At 37.1% G+C, this 22,196-nt stretch overlaps 1 protein-coding gene across 2 annotated transcripts in view; it reads right to left on the bottom strand.

The window, feature by feature from the left end:
- Positions 1 to 22,196, bottom strand: part of RFC1 (replication factor C subunit 1) — a 78,187-nt gene that overhangs the window by 16,222 nt on the left and 39,769 nt on the right. For both annotated transcript variants that reach the window (XM_077758931.1, XM_077758932.1), the window contains exons 5-13: positions 18,021 to 18,253; positions 16,855 to 16,932; positions 12,658 to 12,735; positions 11,443 to 11,530; positions 10,266 to 10,564; positions 7,785 to 7,892; positions 5,492 to 5,671; positions 4,231 to 4,335; positions 1,452 to 1,851 (exon numbers count right to left, since the gene is read on the bottom strand). In XM_077758931.1, the coding sequence (XP_077615057.1) occupies positions 1,452 to 1,851; positions 4,231 to 4,335; positions 5,492 to 5,671; positions 7,785 to 7,892; positions 10,266 to 10,564; positions 11,443 to 11,530; positions 12,658 to 12,735; positions 16,855 to 16,932; positions 18,021 to 18,253 (1,569 nt within the window). The remainder of the gene's footprint in view (positions 1 to 1,451; positions 1,852 to 4,230; positions 4,336 to 5,491; positions 5,672 to 7,784; positions 7,893 to 10,265; positions 10,565 to 11,442; positions 11,531 to 12,657; positions 12,736 to 16,854; positions 16,933 to 18,020; positions 18,254 to 22,196) is intronic.

Genomic DNA, 22,196 nt, shown 5'->3' with positions numbered 1-22,196 from the left:
AAACACTAAAACCAATGAACTCTGAAATTCTGATTTGAAGCCATGATTTTATGAGTTTCCTTTCCTCCAAAAGCACAGGTCAAGAAGCAGAGTATCTGGGTTCTAATCCTAACTCTAGCTATCCTAACTCTACTGCTCACCAGCCAGGAGAAGTGATTTAACCCCTCTGGGCCTACTTCCTCCTTTGTAAAATGAGGGTAACAATAGTAATATGCTGGCAGGGATACCATAAGGATAAGTGTGCTGCTCACAGAGCTAGGCATGCCTCAATAAATGTCAACAAGCATAATCAGCTACACAATCACAAAAAGAGTGAGTTGAAGATGGTGTGTTTGCAACTATCCTGCACAGTTCAAATCTAAAGCATTCTTCTCCCCCTTATCACAGGAGTGCCTGGTTCATCAAGAGTGCTCACAATACACACACAATGACTGGGAGAGAGATGGTTAAACCCGCTACAGGCTTGGGAAAAGAGACTATAGTTCACTTGAAGCCTTATAAGGTCTTGTCCAGGCACAAGTACTATATGCCCTTTTTAAGGTAGATTTTATGTGGTTTGAGAAAGAGAAAAGGAGTCAAATGTAACCGTGTATCATTACAATTACATCATCTAACTCATAAATAAGCTGACAACAACAGCCAATGTCTAGTGACCACCTGGACACTGATAATCCAGTCACACTCTGGCAATTCACTGTGCTGCTCACTAAATTTTGCCTTCTTCTTTCTCACACAGCATCCTCCAGGGCTGTGGGTGAAGATCAGGAAAACACTAGTAACATTTATGATCTCACACCTCAGTTTCAATAATACCCTGGACATTAAATACAGACTGTGACTGTTCACTTTCCATGACAAGTACATGGTGAACAAGCACAGAAACCAGAGCTCAGGCCTACTAAAAGCAAATGTGCTGCTGGATTCTTAGATTGCCAACTCTGTGAGTGCGCCTCAGCTGTTTATTTGCACCTTTCTCCCCTGACTCTCCTTAATACTTTCAGTGTCCTCGTTCTCACGTGTCTTCAGACCTTTGTCCCTGTATTCTCTCTCACCCAACCCTCCTCCCACCCTTCACTAGCTAACTCCTCTTTAATTTCCAAGTCTTCGCTTGGCAGCCCCTTTTTCCAAGGATGGGAGCACACATCCGCATCCCTGACCACACACCTCCATGCCCCTAGCACCCTATACTTACCCCTATACCAGTACTTAGCACAATACATCTTAACTGCTGGTTCACATATGCCTGTGACTGACTGTGAGCTCCTTGAAGGGGATTAATTTGTTCCTAAGAGCACCTCTGGGGTCTAGGATAGCACCTGGACTCAGAGGAGGCTTTCAGTAAACTTTGCTGAGAGATGAATGAACCAACTAGTATAAACTCTCACAAATGTGCAACTGAGCAATGACATGGGGACAGAAACACACAGAAATGAATGAAGCTGTAAAATCACCGTGTTTCTTATCTTCGGATGGACTCTTATACCAGTTTTGGAGCCAGCGTAGGAGTTTGTTGGCACAGCTCTGGTCACCTTGCTGTCCGATTATGGTCTTAAGTGAGGTTGGCTTATATTTATCCACCCAGAGCAAATTTTCCACTTTGTTCTCACTGCTGTCATCAGCCAAATTCCTAGCCCGGCTGTCGCCATTTGTCTCCTCAGCCACCTGCTCCTCGAAGTCCAGGCATCTCCAAATCGCACTTGTTTCCTTTTGTATTGACTTTGTAGAGCTGTCCCTTTTGGGAGTCGCTCTGCTTTTTTTAGATCCTGATTCCTTCTTAGTTGGGCTAATTTTTCTTTTTCCTTGGTCATTTTTTTTGGGTGTTCTTTCCAATTTGGACTTTTCTTTCTTCATCTTAAAAATTGGGAAAGTGGGGAAAAAAGAAACCTGAGAAGATACACAGAATATCTATCCTGCTAAATGTACTTTACAGGGCAATAGGGACTATCCAAGTGAGCTACCCAACCTGGGTCTCGGTTTTCACCATAAACTCTGCTGTTGTGGAAATCACCACCTCCCAAACTTTAGAAAAATTAATAACAAACACACCAAAAAGCACCCAACTGCAAATTTTTAAGTGAGAACATATTAGTTTGCAAATAATAAGTATTTCAAAACCAGTCTGAAATCCAAGGTGAAGGATTAAGAAATTTTTGTACCAGTTAAAAGTTTTCTGACCAGTTAAAAACGCCTTCACAAAAACCTGTACACTAATATACACAGCAGCATTTATGTAATTATATATGTTTATATAATTACATTATTACAGCCAAAAAATAGAAACTACCCTAAATGGCCATCAACTGATGAACGAATAAACAAAATGTGGTATATCCACACACAAAAGGGAGTAAAGTCTTGACCTATGCACTTCAATGCTGCTGAACCTTGAAAACAAACTGAGTGAAAGAAGCCAGACACAAAAGGCCACAAATTGCACATTTCCCTTTATATAAAATGTCCAGAATAGGAAAATCCATAGAAACATAAAATTAAATAGTGGTTTCCAGGGGCTGGGTATGAGGGATGATGGCTAACTGGATACGGGTTTCTTTTTGGAACAATGAAAATGTTCTAAAATTAGATACTGGTGATGGTTGTACTAATATACTTGTGAATATACTAAAAATCTGACATACATTTTAAAAGGGTGAATTTTATGGTATGAAAGTTTAAAAAAAAAAAAAAAAGAAAAATAGTGCCTTTCTGCCACTGACTGGATGCTGAAATTAGGAGGTAAATGTTTGAAGAGAAACAGGATATTAGCAAAGTATTAAAGTTCTCTCCAAGACATTTTCCAAAGGGAAAAACAGTCACTTTACTAGTGGAGATACCTGTCAGAAACCACCTTAACCAAGGTTACCAGAATTGATAATAAGACATATTGACATCTATATCTTGTATGATGCACTGAGGACAAAATATGACATCTGTGGTATTCCTGCCAAAAATACAGAACCTCAATCTAATCAAAAGACATCAAAAAAACCCAAACTGAGAGACATTCTACAAAACAACTAACCAGTACTCATTAAAAGTCTCAAGGCCATAAAAAAACAAAGAAAGGGTGAGGAGCTGTCACACACTGGTGATGATGAAGGCGACACCCCAACTAAATGCAGTGTGGGAGCCTAGAATAGAAAAAGGACAAATGGGGGGAAATGTGAGGTTTGAATAACACATGTACTCTTAGTTAACACAATGGTATCATTGTTAATTTCCTGGCTTTGATAACTTCTATGGTTATGTAAATTGCTAACATCAGGGGACACTGGGTAAAGGGCCAATCCAAATTATTCCCCAAGACTGTTATAACTAAGGGAAGACAACCTCACCACCTGGGTGACAGAACTGAGGACATTAAGCCTGGATTTCTGGTACCTTTGTGTGCCATATATGGAAAAGATACAAACAAAGTGGAAATGAATGAAGATAACACTGGGAGAAGCAGAGAAGAAACTAAAAGAGTTCTAAAAGCCCAATGGTCTCCAGATCCATAGTTTTGACATCAGACCCAGCCAGCCCATAATTCAGTTATGTGAGTCAATATGTTTTTCCTTTTTGCTGAAACTAATATGGGCTTCTGTCACAAATGAAAAAGTCCTAATAAGTTCTAAATGAAAATGAACTTAAAATTGCTGATAGATACCTAGAACATATCCCTTAAAGAACTCTTAAAAGCAATAAACATTTGCACAAAGTCACTGAAAGAATATGGAAACTATGGAAAGTTTAGTTAAGCAGATATGGTAAGTGCAATACACTGCTCTCATTCTCCTTATATTTCTTTAAGAAAAGGTAAGGGGCACCTGGGTGGCTCAGTCAGATAAGCATCCTACTCTTGAGTTGAGCTCAGGTCATGATCTCATGGTTTACGGAATCAAGCCCCGAGTCCGGCTCCATGCTGACAGTGCGGAGCCTGCTTGGGATTCTCTTCCTTTCTCCCTGCCCTTCCACAGCTTGCACTGGTACACACACACTCTGTCTCTCTCAAAATAAACAAACATTAAACGGAAGGGAGGGAGGAAGACACAGAGGAAAGGAAATACACCACAGAAGACAGCCTAAAGCGGAATCCGTTGCTCAGAAGGAAATAAGGTAGGTTTATCTGTGGTAGAAGGCAAAGTTAATCTTTTTGGCAACAGGCCTATGGCTACTCACAAAATGTCTCTATGAAATAGGAAAAGTGTTAAATAAACCAACTTAAATAAATTAAGCTCATTTTATACAAACCTCAGCTTCAACTGCAATTTCATACTTGGACTTCTTGCCTGGCATAGTTCGAATCAGATTCAATAGACCATCTTCATCAATAATATTTGTCCCCAAAGCTGCTGCCTGTTGATTAAAAATACAAATCATTAAAACTGTATCCTAACCATTACTTTCTGTTTAAAAAAAAAAATGATTCTAGGATCTATTCACAGGTGAAAAACTACACTTATAGATTAGAAAAACTGGAATTTTTTAAAAAAACACATTCATGAAAAAATACCATTAAAAAATAGAAAATAAATAGATGCATCCCCTAAGAGTGATAGGTTGGCAATGGAGGTGGCAATTACCCCCTTTGTGGATTGCTTTATTTTTCCTTCTACCCTAGGAAGGGCAAAGGCAGCAGGGCCTCCCAGGATGGACTTGTCCAAAGTTTGTTTTTCCCCCAATCTTCCCTATTTAAAAAAACTCTGATGTGTCCATCTCCACGTGATAAATTATGATTGAAGAATCAGCAAAGTCCTCATCCTCCACAAACTCCCTTATAAGCTACGAATAGCCATACAGCTCTGGCCAATGAGACGCAGAGGGAATTCTACAGAGGTGTTTCCAGGAAAACTCACCACTAGGGTAACATCTTGCCGCTGCTCCCTTTTCCCTGCCTTAGATGTGGACTTGAATGCCTAGAGCTACAGCTACTTTGCGACACTTGCCAACATACACAAAGACTAAAGCTAACACAGTAAAGATGACAGAGGTGGAGAAAGGGACTAGTCTAGCCACATCACTGAGCTGCTGGACCATCCCTAGCAACTGCCTACCTCTAGAATTCTTGTTAGGTAAGGGAATGAGCGGCCATTTGTCAAAACACACTTATCAGGTGTTGGAGCTTGGAGCTAAATAGAATCTTCCCCAACACAAAAAGAGTTTTCAATAAACAAAACTTAAGATGGGGTGTACAGTGGCACATATAGGAGTATTTAGGACTAGAAGAAAAAGAAAACTGTATTTGCTTCTATCTTTGAAAAGATCTAAACTAGAACACTACACTAAGAAAGTCAACTACACAGAAACTGTGCCTTCAACTGGAAAACCAAAATTCTGAAGTTGAAGCCAAGAACAATTCTTGGAGAAGGAATAACATAGGGATGAAGTAACTTTTCCAATTTTTTCTTTATTTAACTCTGTGTAGAGAAGGCACTACAACAAACGGCCACAGTTAAGGGCCTGCCAACGGAAGCAGGCTGTTGGCCTGTGGTGAGAAGACAGCAGTACCCACCTTATCACTCTTGGACTGTCCACTATCACGACCCATGACAAGGTAGTTTGTTTTCTTGCTGACATTTCCTGTTACTTTTCCCCCGTAGCGCTCAATTAAAGACTTGGCCTCATCTCGTTCAATGGACTCCAGCACTCCTGTGATTACAAATGTAAGGCCTTCCAAGCAATTTTCAGCTCCCTAAAAACCAAAATGTTCAAGCAGAGAGGAAATTACATGGTAGCTTTCCAAAGAAATATTTGGCATCAAAACTGCAGGAAGTTGATTTTTCTCATTTGACATCATAAATAATCTCAGCATGAAAAATGTGCAGGAAATTCGCAGCAAATAAGCAGAACCCGAAATTAAATCCTGAGAAATTCTCATGTAGGCTAGCATTTAATAAACTTACAAAACCAGCCATGAAAAATATACATCCAATACAGTTAACAAAGCTTATTAAAATTATCCATTCACACTACTCTCATGGTTTTTTAAATATATAAACCACTAGTTAACTTGTAAAACCTCAAGTAAACAACTAGATGCAATCCACTTGTAGAATTTATTATTGTTAAGAAAGGAAAGATTGGATTCTAAAAAAGCAAAACAAGTTTGAGCTCCTGCTCTCCTCTCTAGCTGTTTACTGTATAATAGTAAATCTAACAGCCTGCGATTAACTTAAAGGCAAGATCATATGATCTCTTGGTTAGAAAGATAACTTGATATACAAAAGACACTGGCCAAAGAGAACTGGGAGGAGGAGACATTCAGTCTTAATTGGAACTATGTATAGTTACAGACTCTTTAACATTTTTGTAATGGCTCAATAAAATGATACAACCAAGCAAAATGAAAATTATGTAAATGATTCTTACTTATTACCCTTTGAATAAAGAACTGAGGTCAACACAGACTTAAAACAGGCCTAAAAGAAAGAAGCTAAACAAAATTCAAAGACTGCCAAATACAAGTTCAATCCTTCACTATCCTGGTGAAGAATCTTTAGGGGGTTGGGGGGAAAAGCTATGAATCTGCTTGGAGAGAAAAGGTCTGATTAACAACAACTCCAGGTCTCTTCAAGCCCTATGATTCTAGGATCAAAATGATCTTGTGAACACTAAAGTACTTAAATTCTTTTCAATGAATTCAAAATGACCCTAGCAAAGTCCACATGCAAGCCCCTATCCCACACCCCAATCACCTATCCTGTGGCTCTGAATATATTTTCACTTAGCCAAACTCAGCACTTCTAAGCTCCCAACCAACCTCTCACACTCTAGAACACTTACTGCAGGACCAGCAAGCTGCCCAAAATCCTCACCCTCTACTCCAATATACCCTCCACCACCTTGCCTTGACCTCTAGAGCCCCCTATAAGGACTCCACTTTGCCCAAAGTCCTCTGGAGCAGAGGTTTGGTTAAAGTCTTTCTCACACCACATGCACGAGGCAAGATTGACATCTTCCTCTAGCCTCCTATATTACTCACCAGCCCCTAAAGGTTCACCCTCTTCCCTTCTTTATTAGGGGAACTACTTATCTACATTTGTGATCTGAATCTCCTCCCCTTCTACCTTCTCAGAAATCTCATACTACAGTTGATTCTCCTTCTCTTTCTGGCACAGCTTCACTCACTCCCTTTCTGGTGGATCCATACTTTCAGTGAAAAACATTAGTCTTGTGACTACCAAATTCCTCAAAACTCAGCCCCTGTAGGTTTATGGGTTACTTAAAGGAAATCTTTTCTAAGTAGTATCAAGCAGTAATTCATAATGTGAAAAAACATCCCTAATTCACAAAGATGGTGACTAAGGCTTTTCTGTTAAAATTTTTTTAAAGATATTTTTTAAGAGGTGCCTGGGTGGCTCAGTCGGTTAAGCGTCCGACTTCAGCTCAGGTCATGATCTTACAACTCATGGGTTTGAGCCCCGTGTCGGGATCTTTGCTGACAGCTAATTCAGAGCCTGAAGCCTGCTTGAGACTCTGTGTCTTCCTCTCTCTCTGGCCCTCCCCTGCTCATGCGGTCTCTATCTCTCTCTCTCAAAAATAAATACAACATTAAAAAAACAATTAAAAAAATTAAAAACAATAAACTTAAAAAAACATATTTTTTAAGTAATCTCTACACCCAACATGGGGCTCGAGCTCACAACCCCAAGACCAAGAGTTGCATGGTCCACCAACTGAGCCAGCCATGTACTCCTCTGTTAATTTTTAATTATCAATTTTCTGCTCCTGTAAAAATAGTGAATACGTGCATGGACCCAGGGGCCAGAGGCCCTGACGGTACAGCACGCCCTCTCAGCACTGACCTTTGGTATTTCTTTGGAGCCCAAAGCTTTGGGACCTTCTCGATTTAAGTAGCTTCGATAAGCTTGATAATTAGTGCGTCTCTTTTCAGAATCTTCAGGACTTATAGACTTTAGGAAGGAGGAAAAAAAACTGAATAAAGTCATGCAACATTCAGATAAAGTGAATACATATCAAAAAAAAAAAGTATCAGTAATAAACACTAAGTCACTTCTGTGTTTGGTCCTGAGATGACCATTTTTAGCTACACAGGTACTCCCCATTTAGATATGCCTGGCTTATAAACATCCCTGCTCAGCTCTTCTCAAACCTTTTGACGCTCTAGAGGAATATACCACAAGGGCAGATGTGGTACACAAGCCAAGCTGCTAGCCCCAAGCAAAGAAAACATAAAAAGTGGACTTTACTTCAAAAATTCATGTGAGTTTCAAGTTCTTTCCCATAATATATCCATGCATATTTTAATGAGAAAATTCATTTTCCCCCAAATACACTTCATCACACCAGAAGATATCCTATGTTTATCCTATAGCTTTGCATACCCCTCAAACACCTAAATGGTGTTTATAGACCATTGATGGCTTCATGATGCACAGCTGGTTCAAATGACAGGCAAGCTTTACTCCAAAAATTCGACACATTCTATACACCACCACTCTCCCTTCCAGGTTTAATCTCTCCTATTCTGTTTCTCTCAAGGATCTTATTATAGGTCTGTCTGAGAAAATCTTGGAAGATCTTTTCAAACTATATATCCCTAGATGCACTCCAAGTTTGGCTTGGAGTATGGCTGGGGCATGTGTATTTGAGGGAAAAACATCCTAGATAATTCTGACTTGAGAACCACTGCAAGGATGGTTTCTTGTTTTTTCCACTTCCTATTTTATATTTTTTTAACTAAAAGCTACCTCAAGTCCCTTTGAGAACAGACAAAATATTACTTCTATGCAAATAAATGATTTTAATCAATAAAATAAGTTGCTTTGGTTAAAAGTTAAGTAAGCCATTAGAGGCTGGTCCTAGACTCTGACCCTACTTTTTAACAGTGATTCTTAAACAATGGTGTGCACTTGCATCCATCTGAGGAGCTTATTAAAATACACTCGTGCAGATCACCAAAACATATCTTTAACAAGCTTCACAGGAGAGGCCAATGCATATCAAAATGGGAAAATTATTCACTTCTAACATTAATTCTATGAAAAATGCAATTCTGAATTATACACAATTTATAAAGTAACTCTGAAGCATTTGAAATTATTATGATATTGAAATTATTTGACCAAGGTAGAATGAATTTATTAAACTCTCTACTATTCCCAAAGCTGTTAACATAAAAGTTCTGAGTTATTTCTATTCCAACTTTGAAAAATAAGGTGAAGAGTAGCAGTAACATTTAAAGATTTCTTCTCCTTTAATAAAAATAGACCAACCTCTACACAATGAACATGTTTAGTATGCCTGAAGAAAAACATTTTCCACCAGATAAGTATTTCATTTAGTAAAGAAAAATCGGAGACCAAAATGTTAATTGTTTCCTTAAGCATATTTACGAGCACTGACCACAAACAAAAGCATTTAGAAATCACAATTTCACTGTTCTGCACTAAAAAATTATGGTGATGAGCAGTTAAAATAGACAATATTCTGCTTTTAATTCTAAGTGCCTAAGAAACTTGAAGAAATAGTGGTTTCTCATTATGAATCTAAGGTGGTTCCAGATTAGAGATTCTAAGAAACCATTCAATTATTCTTAAATATATACGAAAATGAAAGAAAAATTTTGAAAACCATTCTGCATTACTTCATTGTTTTTTGCCTTTCAAATGATTTCAGTATCTCAACATTTACACAATAGCAAAAAGGAGTACACTCAGGGCAAATCTAAATTACTTTAATAATAATAGCAAAAACAGCACTTATGTACTAGGCACTGTTCCAAGTGGTTTACATATTAACTCAGGTACTATTATTATGCCCTATTTTTCAAATGAGGAGACAATGAGAGAAAGGAAATAACCAGACCAAGGTCACACATCTGCTCAATGGCAGAGCTATATGATCTGAAAATGGCTCCAGAGTCCATGCTGAGAGCCATCATGTTATTATACTGTTTTTGTTTTTGTTTTGCCTCAGAGGACCGGAGTTTAAAGCTGGCTCTGCCACTTACTAGTTGGATGATCTTGGAAAAGTTCCTTACTCTTTTATTAGTCTGTTTCCTCATCATTAAAAATTGAATAATAAACATAAGTTTCTTACAGGGTTGTTGTGAAGATTACCTGAGATACCATATGTATTACTGCAATATCTAATACACTTTAACACTCAATATTGGCTAATTTAGCTATATTCTGCAATAGCACTTAAGTAAGTTATCTTAAACACATTATAATGACTGAAAAAGCTAAAAATAAAACTTAAAAAACAATCAAATCCAGACCAACACATAGCCCCCAAATGACATCCTTTTAGAAAATTTCTACCTCTTTTTTAGCTGGAGAACGTTTGGGTTTCTTAGGAGTTTTTGTCTGAGGAGTTTTTGTCTGTCCTTTCAATTCAATGGCATTTTCTTTTCTTTTTGAAGCCATAGGTTCTGTTTCTTTATAAGAACTCTCTTCTTTTTTTTTCAAAAGGGCCAACTTGGAACTGGCTTTTGGAGAAGTTTCTCCTATTTTGTGAGGCGAGGACTTCAAATATTGCTGAGGTCCTTTCAAACTTTCACATTTAGTTTGCTTCTTAGGACTACAGTTCTTTCTGTCACCTGAAAATTGTTCTGTTTTTACTAGAAAGAAAGAAAAGATTATGACTTGTTTTGGGGAAAACAATACCCAAATCAAGATTTTTTTTTTCACTTTTCAACTCAATAATATGAGCACACATGTCATATGGTGATTTTGCAACATTTACATTAAGATTTTAGTCCTTTATATAGAATATTTATTTTAAAAAGTTCAACACTGGTACATTTTAATATAACCAATTCAAATTAAAGGATCTGTCTGTCCTTTTAAATATAAATGACTCTACTTCAAATGATATGGTAAACTACACCTAAAGACATGGCCTTATTCCACGGATAAACTTCAATGATCTGAAATTTACACAGAATTTCAGAGAAGATTTCTGTAAATTTCAGAAAAGAAATGCCACATGAAAATTCTGTGTCTGTAGTATAGTCTGAAAGCCCTAAATCCTGTGATTTCAAGACTAAAAGGTACTACATGAATGAATTTACTTATAGGATTAAGACCATCTATACTAGCAGACAGATTATCAGGACTAGTAAAACAATAAAACCTACAGCCAATCAGCAGGAGAGCTTCAGATGACCTGGACAACTATGAGTCAACTCTCTAAGCTTGAAACATCTAGTTCTTTGCCATCAGATACTGAAGTCCACATGTTGCACACTTGGAAATTAACATTAACATGAAACCAAGAACTGAAATACATCTTTTACAACAATCATAGAATAGACATTTAACACCACCTAATATCCAAATATAGCTTTCAAAATATCTAAGAAGTATCAATATTTCTATAAAATAATGTCTACCTAACGACACAAGGCAATTACTGAATAGAATGTTTAAACAGATTATCATGAATTTTCTTCTGTAAAGAAAAATGTTCCAGGTTACTTTTTTCTGCTAGTATTACCTTTATGAGGAGATTTATGTTTTTCTGCTTTACTTAAATTGGCTTGGACAGATGACAATGTTTCTCTTTCTTCTGGGTCCTTTCGAGTCTAAGAAAATTTAAAGTGTCAAATGTGACAAATAATAGGAAAACTACCCCAAAATATGTTATTAAAATTGATCAAAGTTTTAATTTAATTAATTTAAGTTTCGATTGTAAGATTAAGGGCCAACTTCCAAGAAGATAATATGATAAACTTCCATTCATTCATCCATAAAATTTCTAGGAAAAATGATGCATTTTACAGATGAGGAAACTGATGAAAGGTTATAAAAAATGTATCTATAAAAAATTATCACAATTTTTCCCAACTTGTAAGAATGGAAGAGTTGCTTCTGCTTCTTTCATCTCAATTCTCAATTTGTTTGTGTCAGGCAACTAAAAACTAAAATCTAAACATAAAAGACTACAATCTAAAGCTCAAAAGAAGACAGAGCGCTTTCTCAAGAGAAAAAATAAAATCCACCCTCTCCACTGCTCCCTCAAAACCACATTTTACAAAGAAGTCACAAACTGGGAAACATAACACAATTTTTAAAAAAATAATTATAATTTGAATGTCTTTAAGGTGGAGTAAGGCTTTTCAAATGACAAACTCCCCACCACTCCTTATTGTCTCAAACCTGCCTGCTGTTAAAATCTTTTAAAACAGTTAGAATATGATTCAATGGAAACAAGGCTAATTTTTTGGAAATCAAATGCGTAAAAAAAAAAACAATGATGCTTTTAAGGATACTAAAAATACACTCATTATTACCTGACACTAGGACTAATACAGATCTTAAAATTAGCTAATTAGAAATAGTAAAATTGTGCTTCCAAAAAGACAGTAATTAACATTAAAGTTATTAAACTTAAGTTCCTTAGCAAGTGCTATTCTCTGAACAAGAACATGAGAATCCATTTGCGATAGAGACTGTGAGTAAAAGTTGTAATTCATCGTTTTGTGAAGAAGGGTTCTGGATGGCTTTGGCTCAATCAAGCCTTCTTGAACAAGAATATGTTTCTCAATGAGCTTCCTCAAGAACATTCTTATAAATTAAAATAATTTAGCTTCTTTCTAGAAGTTACTCATGGTTGGTTGTATCTCCAGAGCCTCAAATATACAGGTATGACGGGACCCCTAATCTGCAGTGTATATTTAGAGTGCAAACAAACAGCTGAATCAAACACCACCTTTTTGGTCTTTGGTTCTTCGTCCAACATGGCTAATGTTCTGGCAAACTCTTCATCTTCATGCAGCTGTCGCTCCAGCTGTAAAAAGTGTCAACACAATGAGATGCTTTTTCTTTCTATAAATGAAAATTTTTAAATGTTTCATAAATGATACTTAAAAGTAGAAAAAACATTTTCCAGAAATTATAATATTTTTCCACCTAATCTTCAGTATCACAGGTTTTTTTCATTCAGCCAAAGATTTCAGAATATTTATTTCTAGTTTTGTAGGTGAAATAGACAAATTGAGCATATTTTTAGAGTCTCACTTTTAAAGTTGAAAGTCTATGGTTTTTTTAAACACAACATTTACAAATCTCTTATTTCTTTTTTTTTTAAGCTTATTTATTTATTTTGAGAGAGAAAAGAGTAAAAGCAGAGGAGGACCAGATAAAGGGAAGAGAGAGAATCCCAAGCAGGCTCTGCAATGTCAGCACGCAGTCCAACACGGTGCTCAAACTCATGAACTATAAGATCATGACCCAAGCCGAAAGACTTGATGCTTAATCAAATGAGCCACCCAGGCAGCCCTAGATCTCTTACTTCTATTTATTCTGAATTCTACAAAGAGCTCTGAAAACAGTCTCACCCTTACAGAAAAACAAAAGACTGGAGGGCACAAACAAAGGTGAATCTCAAAAATAAAGAAAATTATATATTTTCTTTGTTCACAATACTATATTATATATACAAGTGTAACTATCACTTAAAATCATCAAACTTCAATTTTCAATTACTAATTCAAATGTATCTCTTCTGACTTTTGAAAACTTAATTCATCATCCTAACATGCTAAAGTAATACACAGTATTCTACTTGCCTTGTTATTTCCAGTATTTTCATTTGCAGCAAAATGGAACTCTTCTAGAAAAGAATGTGTAGCAGTGGAATATATTTCTCACTTATAATTTTTTATTTTTATTTATTTTTGTTTTTTGAAAGACAGCATGAGTAGAGGAAGGGCAGAGGAAGAGGGAGAAAGAGAATTCCAAGCAGGCTCCACACCCAGCATGGAACCCAATCCCATGACCACAAGATCATGACCTGAGCCAGAATCAAGAGTTGCACACTTAAATGACTGAGCCATCCAGGTGCCCCTATGTTTCTCATTTATAAATTAATTGGTTTTATGCCCCAGTGTAACCATAATAAAATCGTTTAATGTAATATCAAAAAGCCTCCTTATATTATTCAAAGGAAAGAACCTCCAAATCCACTCAATCCAAAAGAAAAGGCTTTCAAGTTGGCAGAAGCCTGATGAGAACACAGTAATCAAGCCCCTTCTTGTTCATAAAATGAACGAACATAAGCTACACAGAACTATAAGCAAGCCAGACAGACGCACATCAATACACTGTCACCAAATATTTACTTACCATAACTGAACTACACATTTAATTGCAAAAAACAATATGAACAATCTTCATCATAGAAAAGTCCTTCATATTCTAAACCTCCAGTTGCAGCGATTTCTGGTTGAACTCTACACTATTTTCCCCAAATTTCACACTCTATAGTATGCTTCTAGTAAAGAGGATTTGAGAAGACAGAACAGAAGAAATGAAAATATTCCCATTACAAATTCATTCCTGGGGGCCACCTGGGTGACTCAGTCATTTAAGCATCTGACTGTTTATTTTAGCTAAGGTCATGATCCCACAATAGTGAGATCGAGCCCCACATGGAGCCCTGTGTCAGGCTCAGTGCTAGGAGTGGAGGCTGCTTAAAATTCTCTCTCTCCCTGTCCAGCTCCCTCTGCCCCTCCCCAGCTCATGCACAGACTAATAAATTAACCAAATAAGATTCTAAAAGAATGTGACAGAAATGGGAAAACAGGGACACTGAGATACAAAATACCAAAGCCAGTTTGGAAAGGATGGGTTAGGCCTCTAATATTTGGGACAAGAAGCCATATACCTAAAAATTACTTCACAGTTTTACTGAAACTACCTTCAGTTATGGGGGTATCTGTTTACAGTCTGTATAATTCAGTGTAATCAAATAAGATGGAAAAGATTCTAAAAACACAAACTCTGTATAAACTGCCAAATTAACAAAATGTGATCAGATATATCTCAGAAAACTGAAATACTGTTCTCACACAACAACATTTAACAAGAGCCTTTTCTATGCCAAGCACGAAAATGAACACTGATGTCACAAAAGCTGAGTGAAACATAAACAGCCCTGGTGGGTAGACTTAGAGCCTACAATAAGAAGACACATAAATAACAATTATAATAAATTATAATAAATAATAATAAATTATAATAAATGTTATTAGTAGTTACAATGGCATGCAACACAGTTTATAGGAGGGGTTTCTAATATAGTTGAGGGAGTATAAGAAAATGACATTTAAGCTAATAAACAAGAAGGGGGTTCAGGCATCTGGAGCCTTTGACAGAGATGAAATATTTCTTCCTTGAAATATTTTTTGTTTGGCTTCCAGAAAATAACAACCTTTTTTGACTTTCCTACTTCACTAGCCACTTTCCTAACTCTCCTTTGTTGGATCATCTTCCTCTTCCTGACCTCTAAATCTTAATAGTACCATAGAGTTCAATCCTGAGACTTCTGTTTACATTCTCCCCATGATCTTATCACGTTACACTAGTTTCAAATACGATTCAAATGCTAATGATCCCTAAATATACATCTTTGGTTTAGATCTTTCTCCTGAGCTCCAGATTCTTCTATCCAAACACCTACTCTGAATCTCCATTTGGAAGCCTATTAGGCATCTCAAATTGAACATGTCCAAAACAGAATCCTTTCTTCGTACCAGTGTTCATCTTAATAAATAATACCACCATTCATCTAGTTACTCAAGCCAAAAAACATAGGAGTCATGTTTGCATCTTCTCTTTCGCCCACAACTTACACGGACTCTGTCAGCGACAACAGAAAGATTGCATCTTCAAAGCACATAAAGATTATGACAACTCCTCACTACTCCCATTACCACCCTGACCACCCTGGTACAAGCTAACTTTTTCTTACCTACTCAACCGTAACAGTCTCCAAACTAATCTTCTTTTGTTCTTGCCCCACCATGGTCCGGCAGCCAAAATAATGTTCTTTTAAGGTCCATCAAATATGTCACTTCTGTATTCAACACTCCAATGGCTTCTAATCTCACAGAGACTAAACTCCAAAACCCTTACCATTTCAAGTTCTTCTGGTAGGTTCCAAAGACTTGTCATGACTTACAGATTTCCAAATTCACCAAACTCAAATGTTTCTACCTCAGGAAAACCACTTGCTTTTCTCTGTTTAGAAGAAATCTTCCTCCAGGTAGTCAGTCCCATGGCTCACCATTATCACTTTATTTTGTTCCCCAATGTCACTTCCTCAGAGGGGCCTTCTTAAATAGAGGGGTTAAGACCCCTCTATTTAAAATAGAACACGCACAACCCCACTAATTACCCCAAAACTTATCTATCCCTTTACTTTTCTTCACATCAGTTATAATGACAAGATATAGAACTGTGCCATGAACTCACCAAGGGCTCAATAGATACTTGCTGAATGAATATAACAGGCTCAAGAGGGCCCCTGAACTGGAACAGATGTACGGATCATCAGCATGTACTTAGTACTTATAGCCACTGGAGTGGATGAAATTGCCCACAGTGAAAAGGAAAAGGATATGACTAAGTTAAATTATTTTAACTATACTAAACGAGGTTTCCATTCAAAGAAATCTAATAATAAATCTTTAAATAAATAATTATCCCCTACTCTCATCATTTATTTTTTACATAAATTTAGATTTTTAGGGGCACCTGGGTGGCTCAGTCGGGTAAGCGTCCAACTCTTGGTTTCAGCTCAGGTCATGATCTCACGGTTTGTGAGTTTGAGCCCCACGTCGGGCTCTGGGCCAACAGTGAGGAGCCTGCTTGGGATTCTCTCTTTCCCTCTCTCCCTGCCCCTCCCCTACTCACTCTGTCTCTCTCTCAAAAATAAAAATAAACTTTAAAAAAAATTTTTAATAATATTTTTATATATTAGATTTTAACTTATTTTACATATAACTCTTACAATGAGAGTCAATTCAAAATTAAACTAGAACAATCCTGATTGTTTGGTCTGAGTAGACTAAATAGCAAGGCATAACATCAAGTTGTTAATGATACCTAAACAAAATGTCAATACCTCTGCATCCTCATCAAGTTGCAACTGCTTGGCGATGGCTTCATCATTTAATCTGGAATCATCCACATTTTGTGAAGGCTATATTTCAAAGAAAATCAAGCAAAATCACATAAACTGTAAGTTAAAAACAAAGTACTTTTTCTCAACTGTAGCTAATTAAATACACAAACGAGCGGTACATTCATCAGTTATAAAATAGTCTCAATACACGCCAGCCAGAAGATTATGTTCATAGCTACTCCCTGACCATATGCAATTTCCTAATGAACAAATATCCTACAGACAGATGGTTCTCAATTTATTCTACTGTAATGTTCAAAAAAGAAGTAACCCCAAGAAACCTGTAGACTAACATCTTAGCTTCAGAAATAGTCCAGAACATTGGCAAACCAGTATGTGTGAATGGTTACATCTGTCCTGTAGAGAGGCACTAACACAACACACACACACCATTTGGCAGGTTTTAACTCAGGAGACTACTTTCACTATAATTTATGAAGTTGATTCCAACATCAGCCAATAGAGAAAGATCAAAAGTATAACACAGGTAAGCTCTGTTTATAAGTTATATACTTATGACCTCATTTGGGAACAAACTTACTTTCTAATTTTGTCTGGCTGAAGTCAATGGCAAAGTAAGCTTGCATTCTCTTTTTGTTGTTGTTGTTGTTAATGTTTGTTTATTTTTGAAAGAGAGAGAGAGAGAGAGACAGACAGACAGACAGACTGAGCAGGGAAGGGGCAGAAAGACAGAGAGAATCCCAGACAGGCTCTGCGCCAAGAGCACAGAGCCCAACAAGGGGCTTGATTTCACAAAGCATGAGATTATGACCTGAGCCAAGATTCAGAGTTGAAGCTTAACCAATTGAGCCACCCAGATGCCCTGAGTCTACATTCTGAGTATTTCTTTAAATTCTAAGAATTTCAACTTATTCCTATGATTTAAATAATCTTTTCCCACTTTTAAATATAAAAAAAAATAAATGTGTAATATCCTAACTTCCTCATTCTCTAAAATGATGGCAGTATGTTTTACCCATAATCACAGGAAAATTATTTTCATTAAGAAAATATGCTGACCAATTTATAACATCTAAATTTCTTTTATTAATAACAAAAAATGGGTACAAATCCTGAACATTCTTACTTGAATGCAGAACACTCACCTCTTTTCTTTTGCTTGCTACCATCTTCTTATCTGATCGTTGGACACTTCCAGTTCCAAAATAATCAAGCACTGATGTGGGGGTAAGTTTTATTGGTGACAAAGGCTTATTCTTGGTCTTAGTGTTTTCTTCATTCTTTTTCTTATTTGATGCTCCAAGATAACTATTTGTAGATCTTCCATTCTCTTTTGATTTAGAGGCTGCCTTCTTACAAACAAAGTCGTCATCTTCATCTTAAATGTAATATAACCAAACATTATTTTAAAAAACATCAATTCTAATTATATAAAGCAACCACTTCCACCAGCTTTATAAAAAGTATACTAGAGCTATGGAATGCTAATGATTTGTTTCTTCCTATCTCCTGAATTCAACAGTCATCCTTACATTTATTAGTGCTATATATGTAATAAACCATTTCCACCAGTTACCACCCAGAGGATACAAATATAGTTATTTACTCATGTTTTCAACAAATATTTACAGAGCATCTATTATGTGCTAGCAATGAGGATGCAGCAGTGAATAAAAAAGACAAAAGCCCTGTCCTCATGGACTCTGGAGTCTAGAAGAGGAAACACATGTACAAGTAAATACAAATTATAATTGCTATAAAGAAAAAGTAAAACAGGATGAAAGAATTCAACAGAAATGGGGGGGGAGGCTCTTTCAGACATGGTCAGGGAAAGCCTCTTTGATAGGCAACATTCAAACAGAGCCCTGAAATGAAGATACCTCAGGCAATGAAAACTCAAGAGCAAAAGCCTTAAAGTGAGTGAGCTTGAAGGTCACTGGGACTGCAGCATAATGAAGGGGATACATCCACTAGAGTTCTGTTGAGATAGGAAGGGGCCAAATCATGTGGGACTTTCTAGATAATGGAAAGAATGTTAGGTTCTATTTCAGAATGAGAATCCACTGGAGAATTTTCAGCATACTGAGTAATCAGTTCTATCCTTTGGAGAACACACCATCAAGGGGGAAAAGTGAATGTAGAAAGACCATTTTGGAAGCTAGCTACTGTTGTTCCAGAAGAAATGCTGAGGCCTTGGACTAGGTGTTATTTGCAGAGGGGATAAGAAGTCGTCAGAGCCTAGCTGTATACTGGCAATATCTAACCATTCATGTAAGACTTTAAATACTTTTTTTGGTTATGTTTTATCTTTCTTTTAAAAAGTTTTCCCTAAACATCTGGTTTAAAAGTCTTTCTAAGCTTTCTAATGCTTAGATACAACAATGTACCTCAAAAAGGCCTAAAAATTTTTGTTTGGTTTGGTTTGGTTTGGTTCAGTGATTCAGAAGATAAAAAGCTCTCTTCATTGGCCATTAGTAATAACAAAAGAAATCCAACAAAAAATCTAAAAGGCAATTGTGAAGGCCAGGTCACTGTGGGAGTGAGAGAGTTCACTTTATAAGTTTGATGTGCAAGGCCACATGTGAGTGAGTCACTTCCTCTCAAGTACTCCCTCATTCAACCAAGAGCATTTGCCATGCACTGGGCTATTCCTACATGGCTGCCATCTCAAAGAGGAAAGCACCTACAGTATGTAAGAATCAAAAAGGACTTAGTCTTACTTTCTAATTATTTTTTAAAGTTTATTATTTATTTTGAGAGAGAGAAACAGCGAGAGCACACACATGCCCACAAGCAGAGAAGGGGCAGAGAGAGGGGACAGAGAGAATCCCAAAGAGGCTCTGCACTGCTGGCACACAAGCCCAACACAGGGCTCAATCTTACAAATGATGAGATCATGACCTGAGCCAAGATCATGACCTGAGCTGAGATCAAGAGTCAGATGCTTAACTAACTGAGCCATCCAGGTGCCCCACTTTCTAATTATTATATTTATACTAAAATGAAACTATAGGGGGGCCTGGGTGGCTCAGTCGGTTAAGCGTCCCGACTTCGGCTCAGGTCATGATCTCATAGTTCAAGCCTCACATCACACTCTGTGCTGATATATCAGAGCTCCCTACTTCGGATTCTGTTGTCTCCCTCTCCTCTGTCCCTTCCCCTTTCACATGGTGTCGCTCTCAAAATATAGACATTTAAAAAAAAAAAAAAAGTAACCCACCACTTAAAGCAAATTCACTACAAATGAATTAATTGTTCACTACAAATCTCCAAAGAATTTACATTTCACACTATCCTCCAAGGGCCTGCAATAATCATGGATAAATTTATAAAATGACTCCATACTCCTCGCCACCAACAACTGGACCAGCAGTGGGCACTTAATCAAGATGGGGGTCAATCTTACCCTTGATCAGTTTGCTAAACTGATATATTTAAACTAAGATGTTAAGGTTCATTCCTAAGACAATGGCTTAACAAATTCCATTTTGCTCACAATAACCTAGGTTTTTTACAATAAGCAGGTTTTAACCTGCAAGCAAAAGATTATAACTAAAACATACTTGTTTTATTTACCCTCAACTGTAGTCACTCTACCTTCAAGCTTAAAATTTTCATTTGTAACACTTTCTAAGCACATCCAAGGCTTTATATACTTAGATTTTCATCTAACCACTGTTCATAAGAGTCAGCCAGCTGACTAGGTTCAGTCCCTCATATATCTGTTCTCCCTACCTGAAACCAGGCCTTCTATGCCTCTGCCAGGTGTGGGAAAAGGTGTCCAATTCAGATGTTTTGCAAAGGAGAAGTGTCATTATCAACATTCCACTTAAGTAAAACAGCCACAAAAATCACCCATAATAGTCCTAATAACCACTAAGAATGTAATTTGAAACCCTTCTTTTTCTCTAAGATAACAACATACTTGTTATATTACAGAAAACCAAATAATAATTTATAATGTATAGCTGGTTTATTTTAAACCCCCAGACTCAGTTAAGCTGTAGCATAACCAAACCANTAGCAGTCAAAAAAAAAAATATATATATATATATATATATATATATTTTTGCAAAGTGCCCTTAAAAGAAGATTCAAAACAAGACCAACAGTGCTGATATTCTGGCTTTAATTTAAAAAAAATAACCACAACACTGGAACTTGCTAAGTATAGACAACCAATACTCTCCCTTAGAGAGTAAGTGCAAAACTAAAACCATACTCCAGTGTACATAAGATAAGGCGTCTAATCTCATCTGAGTGAGAGCTTATTAAATTTTATAATTTTCCCTTGGTTTACTGTAAGTTCAACAGCTATATTTCTGGGCACGAGGGATTACCTTAATGAAGAAAGCACAAAACTACACAGTCTCTGCAAAATGAGAGTCCTCTACTACACTCCCCTTCCCTACTTCAAAAATGTCAAAAGCAGGAAAGTCCCATTTCCACTACACCCAGCCATGCTTATAAGCGGCATAACAGAAAATCCCAGAACTAAATGGATCAAGTCCATCACTTTTCTTCTGTTACAGTTCTTTCCTAATTGCTCAAGAACTTCCTCACTATCTAAAATGTATTTGCCTTTAAGAACTCACTTCAGACAAGATCAATTACTGCTACCTGGTATAGCCTCAGAAAAGGAAACAATGGTATTGTAGATATTTGCAATCCCTAGTTTAACCCTTTCTCCAGCAATCTCATAAATATGAGATTGTTGGCTAACATGCAGTTTAGTGAGATGAAAAATTTCTAAGATTATCACGTTAAAAAGACTGTTGCCAAGGGTACAGGGAAATGTCACATACATAACAAGCAATGGTAGTAAACTGTTTAAAATCTATGGGGGACGGTCTTGCAATATGTACCAAGTCCTTACATATGTATACCCATTAATTAGACCCAGTAATTCCACTTCTAAGAATTTAGTCTTCAAAATGGGCAGAAGATATGAACAGACACTTCTCCAAAGAGGACCTCCAGATGGCCAACAGACACATGAAACGATGCTCAGCATCCCTCCTCATCAGGGAAATACAAATCAAAACCACACTGAGATACCACCTCACGCCAGTCAGAGTGGCTAAAATGAGCAAATCAGAGAACTCTAGATGCTGGCGAGGATGTGGAGAAACGGGCACCCTCCTACACTGTTGGAGGGAATGTAAACTGGTGCAGCCCCTCTGGAAAACAGTGTGGAGGTTCCTCAGGAAACTAACAATAGAACTCCCCTAGGACCCAGCAATAGCACTGCTAGGAATTTACCCAAGGGATACAGAAATGCTGAGGCATAGGAGCACATGTACCCCAATGTTCATAGCAGC

Source organism: Crocuta crocuta, unplaced genomic scaffold (assembly GCF_008692635.1).
Source record: "Crocuta crocuta isolate KB4526 unplaced genomic scaffold, BGI_CrCroc_1.0 scaffold223, whole genome shotgun sequence".
In the NCBI taxonomy this organism is placed as follows: Eukaryota; Metazoa; Chordata; class Mammalia; order Carnivora; family Hyaenidae; genus Crocuta; species Crocuta crocuta.
This window is presented reverse-complemented; position numbering and strand designations above follow the sequence as displayed.